At 33.9% G+C, this 11,639-nt stretch overlaps 1 protein-coding gene across 1 annotated transcript in view; it reads left to right on the plus strand.

Moving 5' to 3' along the window:
* kiaa0930 overlaps nt 1-11,639 on the plus strand; it is a 17,811-nt gene that overhangs the window by 2,322 nt on the left and 3,850 nt on the right. Inside the window, exons 2-6 of the mRNA XM_054624512.1 lie at nt 5,393-5,556; nt 7,656-7,760; nt 9,674-9,751; nt 9,845-9,946; nt 11,368-11,508. Of these exons, the coding sequence (XP_054480487.1) occupies nt 5,393-5,556; nt 7,656-7,760; nt 9,674-9,751; nt 9,845-9,946; nt 11,368-11,508 (590 nt within the window). The remainder of the gene's footprint in view (nt 1-5,392; nt 5,557-7,655; nt 7,761-9,673; nt 9,752-9,844; nt 9,947-11,367; nt 11,509-11,639) is intronic.

The raw sequence follows: 11,639 nt of genomic DNA on the forward strand, positions 1-11,639 counted from the left end.
ATTATATTTTTATTAAGATATTGTGCTGCTAATTGAATCACTTGGTTGCCTAATTAGCAGAAAGTCCTGTTTATTAGTAAAAACACAAATGTTCCTCTTTGTTAAGTCTGAAATTATAAATATGAACAATATTGTCTTAAATTGACAGATTTTTGAATGGAGTCCGTTTTGAGGGTAAACTTTTTTTATGTCATTTTATTTGCACTAAATGATCAATAAATGTCAAATAATTATAAATGAAGAGATGAATTAACAAAGGAAATAACCTCCACCTAGTACCTTTTAGTGTGTCTTCTGGAGCTTTTGATTATATCACATGATCTTCATCACATGTTGAAAATGTTCTGATCGACGTTGGCTTAAAAACAGATGTTCAGTGTTGGTCTGGAAACCGAAATTTGATAAAACAATCTCGAGCATGAGGTTCCTTTAGTAGCTGTTCTGGAGTTTTTGATCATGATGTGTTGGATCTTTACTATAAGATGGGAGAACATGCTGATCCTCCTTGTTTTATAGTTTTATAGTTTTATAGAGTCTTTGACCTTGGATGATCCTCTGCAGGAGGCTGAGTGTGAATCAGCTTCTGACCGTCAGCATCCACAGTGACTCAGGTCTTTACTCACAGTTAAGGACGGTTACGTCTCTCTCTGGTTCGTCAGTTATAACAGTAAATATTATATATTATTATATCATGTTTCCTCTCTTCAGACTCAAAAAAAGACTTTAAAAAAATGGTTTAGAATCTAAGAAAATACAAAAATACAACGACAAATTAGAAGGAACTGTAAGAAAGTTATTAAAAGGAGCAGGGGTCAGAAAATACTATTTCTGTCATTCCACATTTATATTTTATTTAATTATTTCTTGGTGAAATTTGCTGTTAATAAATAATTAGTATTATTTGGTAGACTAAAAACTTCCCGATGGTAAAGTTACTGTTTATTTGGAGTAAACAGACACAATACTTTAATATTTAGCCCTCCACATACTTCTAATGTGTAGAAAGGATCCGACCATTAACATATTACATTTTTATTTTATTTTATTTAAATTATTTACTGATTCAAAATGAAACAATTGCAGTAATTATTATTTATTTTTAATTTATTACTATTATTTTTAATGTAATAATTATTATTTTGATGTATCAGAAAGAATTTGAGGATACAAAGAAAATATTAAAAGCAGTGGGATGTTTTCTTTCTAATTATCTATTTGTTTAGAAAATATAGTTTTATATAAAGGATATAATTAATATTAATTAAACTATTAATAAATAAAGGTTATTCCTCAGTGTTTTCTGCGGAACCTTTATTAGAGACTTTTATGTTCTTATATATCTTTTATTGGAGAACACGTCTGGTGAAGCGTTCAGCTGAAACCAGAGCAGAAGCTTCTGGTTCCTCCAGACGAGACTCGGAGAGGAACATCAATGATTCAGGTTTAATTACCGACGCTATAAATACACCGGTTCCACTGATCAGCAGCAGACAGAATAGACTGCAGGACGAGACGCTGCAGAGAACAAACAATACGTTCTGCTGATTGGTTCTAACACGAGATTCAGTGTTAGAACCAACTTTATTGGTTTAAACATAAATATGCGTTTGTGTGTGTGTGTGTGATCGCAGAACGTCTCAGACAGACGGAGACCTTATAAGGTTCTAATGGTCCTTTTTAAGAGGTTCTAGTGGTCCTCAAAATGGTTCTAGTGGTCCTCAAAGTTGTTCTTGTGGTCCTCAAAGGGGTTCCAGTGGTCCTCAAAGGGGTTCTAGGGGTCCTCAAAGGGGTTCCAGTGGTCCTTAAAGTGGTTGTAGTGTTGCTTTAGTTAGTTCTACTGGTCCTTAAGGTGATTCTAGTGGTCCTTTAGGTGGTTATTTTAGTCCTTTAGTGGTTTTATTAGTCCTTTGGTTGGTTCTAATGGTCCATAAGGTTGTTCTAGTGATATTTAGGTGGTTCTAGTGGTCCTTTGGTTGGTTCTAATGGTCCATAAGGTGGTTCTAGTGGTCCTTTAGGTGGTTCTAATGGTCCTTTAGGTGGTTCTAGTGGTCCTTTAGGTGGTTTTACTGTTCAGCAACAGACAAAATAAACTGATTGACAAACGGTGCAGAGAACAAACAGTGCGTTCTGCTGAATGGTTCTAACACGTGATTCAGTTCCTTTATTGGTTTTTACACACACGTGTTTGTGTGTGTGTGTGTGTGTGTGTGTGTGTGTGTGTGTGTGTGTGTGTGTGTGTGTGTGTGTGTGTGTGTGTGTGTGTGTGTGTGTGTGTGTGTGTGTGTTTGACTGCAGAACGTCTCAGACAGACGGAGAACTCAGCAGGACGTCTCCATCTGTTTACATTGAACAGGCTGTTTGTGTCGATGAGTTCACACTGTGAGAAGGTGATGAAGCAGTTTGTTGATGTTGATCCTCATCCAGTCTGGAGAACACAAACAAAGTAACATAACAAATATCAAAACATATAAATGTGGTCTCTATAAATGTAGCCAAAAAAAGTTTTTATATTAAATGCCTTTATTGTGAAACACTTTTTTTGAAAAGTACAATATGAATGGTATCTTTACTTTTATTCCATTTAGGTGGTTCTAGTGGTCCTCTGGGTGGTTCTTGTGTTCCTTATAGTAGTTCTAGTGGTCCTCTAGGTGGTTCTTGTGTTCCTTATAGTAGTTCTAGTGGTCCTCTAGGTGGTGTGTTCTTATAGTAGTTCTAGTGGTCCTCTAGTGGTCCTCTAGTGGTTCTTGTGTTCCTTATAGTAGTTCTAGTGGTCCTCTAGGTGGTTCTTGTGTTCCTTATAGTAGTTCTAGTGGTCCTCTAGGTGGTTCTTGTGTTCCTTATAGTAGTTCTAGTGGTCCTCTAGGTGGTTCTTGTGTTCCTTATAGTAGTTCTAGTGGTCCTCTAGGTGGTTCTAGTGGTCCTCTAGGTGGTTCTTGTGTTCCTTATAGTAGTTCTAGTGGTCCTCTAGGTGGATCTAGTGGTCCTCTAGGTGGTTCTTGTGTTCCTTATAGTAGTTCTAGTGGTCCTCTAGGTTCTTGTGGTAGTTCTAGTGGTCCTCTAGGTGGTTCTTGTGTTCCTTATAGTAGTTTCTAGTGGTCTAGGTGGTTCTTGTGTTCCTTATAGTAGTTCTAGTGGTCCTCTAGGTGGTTCTAGTTTCAGTATTGATCTCTGTTGGAGCACCACACTGTTATATAACCAGCAGCCTGAACTCATGATATTCCTCCTCGCTGCCAGCAGAGATGCATTCTGGGTGATTCAGCTCTCTTTCATGAGCCGACGAGTGATGGGGCGCCGGGCTTCATAGAACACTTGATGTATTTTTGAAAACGGGATACGCAGCTAAAAATAGATCCAGAGTTTTTGTGAAGGTCTCTGCTGCAGAACGCTGCTTCACTCCGGAACAACGGGACTCAAACCAGTTATCATGAGGCCGCTCCCAGTTCAATATCCCAGTCTGTGACGTTTAGATTCCATAACCACAGCGACAACAACAACCCACACATACTCCAGATTACTGTCCTTGTTTTGGGTTCTTGTACTCTGAGGAACTCTGGGTGTTCTGTTCACTAAGCTAACAAGCTAACACGCTAACATCAGTACATTAGTTTATGTTTCAGACATTTGTTTTTATGAGCATTTTATTTAGTTTAGTTGCTTTATTATGAAAGTATCTTGTATTTTACAGCTTTTATGACTCATATTATTAACCAGGACTTTTGTTTCTGCTGAGATGTTTGAATATGATGCTTCTCTTTTTGTGGCAGCGTCGCATCAGAAACAGGAAGTAGTGTGTTGAGGTTTATCGACACTGAATCTAGAAATATGTTTCATGTCAGTTTGTTCACATTTTACTGATTTATGACTTTGAGAAGAAGAGTTTTCACACAAAATGCAGCATTTAATGATGAATTTAAAGAACCTTAATCACCGTTATAATATCAGGAGTCTGGAGTGAAATCCACCAAAGTCCATTCAGAAAATGACCGTTTAAATTTTTATTAGAAAACGCTAAAATCACTCACCATAAAATTATAAGAAAATATCCATTTTTTATTACATGTTAGAGTTTAAGTTTCACATTTTCATTTTAATATTTTCAGCCTCAGACTTCCATACTTATATATTTACGTACATACTAGTTATATAGTATTTTATATATATTAAAAAACAACACTGAAGCACTTTGACTTCTGGATTTAAATATCACTGTCATTTTATTTTAGTAACGAGGAAGTGTTCTGAACCTTTCAGAGTAAAATACCTCTCAACACGCTGACCTTCTCCTGGAGCAGCTCAGATGTTTCTGTCTGAGGTTCGTCCTCACAGCTGAACAGTAAATGAACAGTCGTTCAATTTCTGCCTGTTTTAATGAAATCAGATGCCAACACGCCGCGTTTCTGTTCCAGAGATTCTTTAATCTCCTCCTCGGTCACTTTACTCACAATATTTAAAACTGATTTATGAACGAGCAGTAAACGTTTATTTAAATATAGATTTTTGTTTAATCTTTTTTTTCTAGTTTTAATCAATGAGGCTCAAACCTCCTGAATAACTAATTATTACCCGTTTCAGATGAATATGAATTTCCTCTCTGTGTAGAATCATTAAAATCAAATTCATAATAATTATAATAATAATAATATATTATATTGACACAGTTGAATTATTCAATAATGTCACTGTAGATTAGAAAACATTCATTAAAAAATATAATAAAGAAATTCTTGAATTTCTAAAAACAAAATAAATTGATCTTAATGTCAACTTTTAAAATCTATTTGTTTTTTATTAATTTATTAATTTAATGCATATTATAATAATTGTCCAGAGAGATTTGCCCGATAACTTTCATAAGATAAAATGTTTATATTTATAACATATTGTTTATATAATTATATATATATATATATATATATATATGTGTGTGTTTTATTTATTTATTTTTAATCTAATAGATTGAATTACTCTTAATCATATTGTTATTAATTATTAAAGCCAGTATTAATCGATACACCTGAAGGAAGCAGCTCCAACAGGAAGTTAAACTTAACGCTGTGTCATCTTCTGCCCGGTTGCCTAGCAACAGTTACCAGGCGGCAGGAAGGAGCGAAACCTCTGGAAAGGTAGCGGGGGGGGGAGGATGTTCGACCTAATCAATTTTCAAAATAAAAGAAAAAGACAGACTTAATCCAGCAGTATATAGATCTTTATTTTAAATGATATAATCCCTTTTAAACCATAAAATAACAAAGAATAAATCTACTTTTAAGACATAATGAGATAGAATCTGTTCCATTCAGAGTAAAGACAATAAGAGCAGCTGGTCTGGATTATGATTATTATGATTATTTTATTAATATTCACTTTATTTACCGTCCTGTCTGTGTTTCAGGTTGTTTTAAGGACGACCGCATCGTGTTCTGGACCTGGATGTTCTCCACCTACTTCATGGAGAAGTTCGCTCCTCTTAAGGACGACATGCTGTTCTACGTCCGCAGGAAGCTGGCCTACGTCAGCGGAGACGGCAGCAGCAGCAGCAGCAGCGAGGGCAAGAAGGTATTTATTCAGGTGTTCATGAAACACAGGAAGTCAAACCAAACTAGTTCATTAATCCAGTAGCACACTTTATTTAGTTTTTGATTTTACGGCATAAAAACAAAAAGGAGAAAAAAGGAACGGCCTTCATACATTTTCTTTGTTTTTTAACCATTAAACGTCATGAAGTCATAAAAAAACTTAAACTTCCTGATTATGTTTTTAATCCATTTTATTAATAAACCTCAAAATCAGGACGAACTTCTGAATTTACTCCTTAAATTAAATGTTAAAGGGATGTTAAATTATAATTAAAACTTCTTCATATATTATAATCTATTATTTGAGATATTTACAAATGATTTTCTTAAATAAAACATCTAATAAACAGTTTTATGTCTTTAGAAAAAAAAACTTTAAATATTATTAATTAATTGAAGCATAAAAAAATTATTAGTAGATTTATTTGTATCGATGGAAAAAAAAGTTCTACTCAGATATATATATATGTATTTCTCTTTTTTATATATCATTTTTTTTATATATATAAACATTTTTTAAATAATCTTTTTACATATATAATATTTTTTATATCTTTTTATATATCTTTTTATATTTTATTCTTTTTTATATATAATTTTATATATATATTTTTTTCTTTTACTTTTATATATATTTTTTATATATATTTTTTTCTTTTATATATATTTTTATATATTTTTTATGTATATATATATATAATAATAATAATAATAATAATAATAATTAAGCCTTTATTAGTCCCACAATGGGGAAATTCGGTTCTCTGCATTTGACCCATCCCGGAGGAGCAGTGGGCTGCAATGAAGCGCCCGGGGAATATATATATATATATATATACAGCTCTGGTCTGGACTTTTTTTTTTGTCCTCATCACGACTCGACCTGAATATCAACAACTGACGTTGGGTCACTTTTCTGTTTCAGGATCTCATTTCTGTTCGAATTCTGAGTCTATATAAAAGGTTTATGCAGAAATGTGTCAAAACAAACCAAATGTATGCAGAAAGATTAAAAGGTTCAGAGTTAAAACTTTACCTGAAGATCAACTATGTTCAGCATTTAACAGATGATCAAGTGAATGAATAATTACATTTATTAAAAAAGGAGCAGCGTTTTTGTTAATAGTTTATGTTGCTCTCTTTGTTTTGTGTCACTGCAGCTTTTTTCTATGTTTTGTTAAATATTAATGAAAGTCTGTTTTTAGCAGCATTTAACAAACTCCATCTCCCAGAAGCCCCCAGACCATCGCTGGTTAAACGTTTACTCTTGACAGATGAGTTGGAGGTTTTAGTGAAAAGAGATTATAACTCTTATAACTTTAGCAGGGAGAACAAAGTAATCATTTAACTTTATTAAAATCACAAAGTAATGTATTACCTTTATTAAAGGGACAAAGGTTTCTAATAGAAGCTTCTGTGTTGGAGCAGATTTGTCAGAATATAGAATATATAAACTCTCAGAAGCTCCTTCTCATCTTTCTTTAAACACTGACATTATAAAGGTCCTTTTGGGAGATGCGAGGTCTCCTCACGCCACGTTTCATATCACTCACAGGCCATGTAGAGCACGGGAATGGTTGCCATGGTTACGCTGTTAAAAGGGCGATGGGGAATCCCTCTTTCATGCTTCATGAAGACATCAGGCTTTATGTGACATTCACACAACGCTCATTGTTCTCTGGTTTGTTTCCTTTTTAACAAATGTTAACGCAAATATAAAAAAAGAACAGAAACCAGACTGATTTCATGTTTGTTCTTTCTGCTGTAAGAAGAAAACGTTCATCTAAACTCTGTCAGATCCTTCAGCGTCATGTGACAGAAACATCATAAACACAATAAAATCAGTTGTTTCACATTTCTCTTGATGTTGTCATAGTAACAAATCAATAAAGACGGATCATCGTCACTTAAAGGACTCTGAACGACCTGCAGCAGCTCCTCCTCCATGGTTCTGCTCTCCTTCTGAAGTCAGACAGGATGTGACAGGAAGTCTCCAGAGATGTGAACTGAGACTGACCTGCTCCCATAGACACACACTCTGTCAGATATAAATGTGTGTGTGTGTTCTGTGTATTTCAGGTGGAGGTGGAGGTTTACAGGAGAGACTCTAAGAAGCTGCCCGGCCTCGGTGACCCCGACATCGACTGGGAGGAGAGCGTCTACCTGAACCTCATCCTGCAGAAGGTGAACAACATTCACTCTGAACTCTGGAGCTTTAACTCTGATGTACTCGTGTGAAAATATCTGATAAACAATAATGACTTCATCCTCTGAGGAGCTTTAGTGTTTTAAGTTAAGATTTTGATATTTTTTCATGTAAATTGTGACCTTATGATGGTTTGGAGGGGTCACTAAAACAGCAAGAATATAATAATATTAATGTATATAATAATATAACTTATGTTCAGAGTAGAGATAGACGCAGAGACGCACTTTGACTATTTCAGAAATGTTTAATATATTTAAATGGGTTCAGATTTTATGTCAAAATAATCATGCAAGACTTAAAATGAGCTGTCAATCAAAATATTTTAGTATAAGAGATGGATGTTTCCTCTATTAGTATTGAATCCTTTGAGCAAATAATTACATTAAACCAAAAATATGTTTCTTCTTTCATGAAATTAAATTAAAACCAAATATTATGGGCATAGAAATTGGTGATGAACATTAAATGTCTTTGTATGCAGACGATGTGTTTTTATATCTCCGATTAATGTACTTCAACATCTTTGTTGATTATTATTTTTAACGAATAAAACCAAATATTTTAGGTTTCAAATTGTGGTGATGAAAATATAATATATATGTACACAGACAATTTGTTGTTATATCTCAGCGGTACGTAATTCAACACCAAAGTTAAGGAATTTTATATCAATTTAACCCAATTATTACAGGTGTAAAAACTGTGGTGATGAACATAAAATATCTTTGTATGCAGATGATATGTCGTTATATCTCAGATGTACGTAATTCAACCCCTTCGCAAATTAATTATTAACAATAAAAACCTTATATTATGGGAATATAAATTGGTGATGGACATAAAATATCTTTGTACACAGACGATGTGGTGTTATATCTCAGATGTATGTAATTTACCACCAAAGTTCAGGAATTTTATATCAATTTAACCCAATTATTACAGTTATAAAAACTGTGGTGATGAACATAAAATATCTTTGTATGCAGACGATGTGATGAAATATATCTCAGATTTATGTAATTCAACACCTTCGTTAATGAAGATAACCCCAATTAAAACCAAATATTATGGGCCTAGATTTTGGTGATGAACATAAAACATCTAATTCATTTTATAAAGATTTAGGAACTGAATTGTTAAATGCAAGAATGAGGCATGTGATAAATGGGGACTGTGATTATTTACAGGAGGTTTCATTGAAATACGACAATGTTTGTTTATGATACCTCGTCATAAACAAGAACTGGAACTTCAATATCCTTAACACATTTGAGGAAGTTGTTGAAAAAAATGTGTAAATGATATCGCTATCTTTAGGCCAAACTGCTAGTGAAGCAGAAACATGTTTAAAGATTTTGGTATGATTGTTGAAAATGTTCTAATTAGGCCTTTTTCTGTCTTACTTTGGAAACATGGAGGGACACATTCAGTGTGTTCACAGATAGATAACTACAGTATGTACTACCAACTTTCTATTACACATTTTAATGAGTATGTATTGTGAGTTCATTTAAATTAAAAAAATTGACAGTGGTAGAGAGGAAAACGTCAGATTATTACTCATAACAGAGTAGTAACACCTGAATGTAGATTACTAAAATCAAGTGTTTTCACAGAAAATAGAGACGTCAGGAAAATCCTAAATACTCATAAATGCAGCTTTTTATCTAGTAAAATCTTAAGTTAAACTTTCTGTACAAGTGCAGGACGGTACAACATCAACAGACAAGACAAAACAGGAACAAGACAGTAAAAAAAAAAGACAAACAACAAAAAACATACAAAAAAAAGAAAGAAAAGTAAGAAAATAGCCATAAAAAGTAGTATTTTGTGATATTTGTACACTGACGCCCACAATTACTTAAATGTCTGTGCATCTTTCTTGCAGTTGGACTACGTGGTGACGTGTGCGGTCTGCACGCGCTCAGACGCTGGAGATATCCACATCCACAAGAAGAAATGTCAGGTATGAAACCACAACGCTGGTTTTTGAAGCCTCGTTCATTAAAGCGAAGGTCAACGAAGCTTCTGAACTTTATTCACTCTGATGTTTTTACAGGAAGTGTTTGCGTCTCCCAGTAAACACGCCATGGACAGCAAAGGGGAGGAGTCCAAGATGAGCTACCCGAACATCTTCTTCATGATCGACAACTTTGACGAGGTAACGGACACGATGCTAAGACTTCACTCTAACCTTTATTTTAACTTTATTTTAACCTCACGAAGAACCTGAAAAAGAGTCAATTTTGTTGTTTGTTTTTTAATGTAATGAAAAAAAAGAAATGTTGAGGGAGAAATTAAAAAGGTCTTTCAAGAGAGTCAAATTTGAGGACGGACGTCTATAAACCTGCTTAAAAATCCCTTAAATAAAGATGTTCCTTTTATCAACAGCAACAGTCAAAACTCCAATAATATCTCTAAATAATACACAATAAAATGATATATTAGAATACACTAAATATACAAAACTAGAATATGAAATATAAACATTGTATAACAAACTATATACATTAAAATGAAGATTATTAACCTTGTTTTTCATTCATTCGGTATAAAAACAAATCACTTAATTTTATATTAACTGCAGCTTTTATTCTGAAGGTCAGAGGTTCATATCAGAGCTTTTATTGTTCCAGTGAACACATTACTTTATCTATAACCATGATTAATGATTATTAATTGATTAAATAATGTATTTAATTTGTATATAAAGGCATATAAGTAGTGATGTAGCGTCTCAGTCGATGCCGTCGGTGTAATGAAGTGTGACTGGATGTTTGTTTGCTTCATTTATAAACCAGCTCCTCCACTAGAACCTGCTGTTGAAGGTGGAACGGAGGGAAAACACAAGCTCATTGATTTCCTGGGATGAAATCAATGAGCATTTTTTTTTTTTTGGTGATAACTCATCTAAACATCTGTTTCTAAAAGGTTCTCACAAACATAGTGGACTTTATGAACGCAGGTATCGAAGGTATCTGCAGGTTCTTTCATGTATTTACACAACTACCTCTGATATAAACATTTTATAACCAAAAACTAATGCACAATTATCTGAAAAAACGTTAAACTTGTTCAACAGTGTTTCTTGTGCGTATTTGTTATTGTAAAGTAACGTTATGGAAAAGTGATCTCAGTTTCTTAAAGTTGTCCTTTGAAGAATCTTTGAAGATTCCAGGGATGGTGAAGAAGGAAAAGACCTGAAAATCATCATTATTATGACGGAGAAAGCAAATATATTTATGATTATTTGAAAACAACCATTTAACACTGAACATTGCCAAAAGAATTAAAAAATCAGTGATTTTTGAAAAGGATGTTTACAAGAATAAAGAACAGACTTTAGTTTTTAATGTTTGGATGAAAGTTTTTATTTATTTTTGTACAACCAAACAAATACTTGTGTGTTTGTTTTTATATTAATATTTATCTTCTTTCCTCTATTTCACTCTTTTATTTAATGATTTAACTGATTAGTTATAACACCACAAAATGAACTGTGTTCTCTTTTCATTTCTCCATTATTATCTTTCTCGTTTCTCATTCTTTGTGTTTTAAATCTTCTAACACTACCGTGTGCAGGTGTTCAGTGACATGACGGTGGGCGAGGGGGAGATGGTTTGCGTTGAACTGGTGGCGAGCGACAAAAGCAACACCTTCCAGGGAGTCATCTTCCAGGGATCCATCCGCTACGAGGCCCTGAAGAAGGTCTACGACAACCGGGTGAGCTGACTGCCAACCACGGCATGCTAACATTATATCATGTTCACTCACTAATGCTAATGCTAATGCTAAATCACAAAGCTCACTTACCCGCCTTCAGCTGCTTCTCATGGTCTTCATCTCCTCAAAAT

This window comes from Anoplopoma fimbria, chromosome 23 (genome assembly GCF_027596085.1).
Source record: "Anoplopoma fimbria isolate UVic2021 breed Golden Eagle Sablefish chromosome 23, Afim_UVic_2022, whole genome shotgun sequence".
Lineage (NCBI taxonomy): Eukaryota > Metazoa > Chordata > Actinopteri > Perciformes > Anoplopomatidae > Anoplopoma > Anoplopoma fimbria.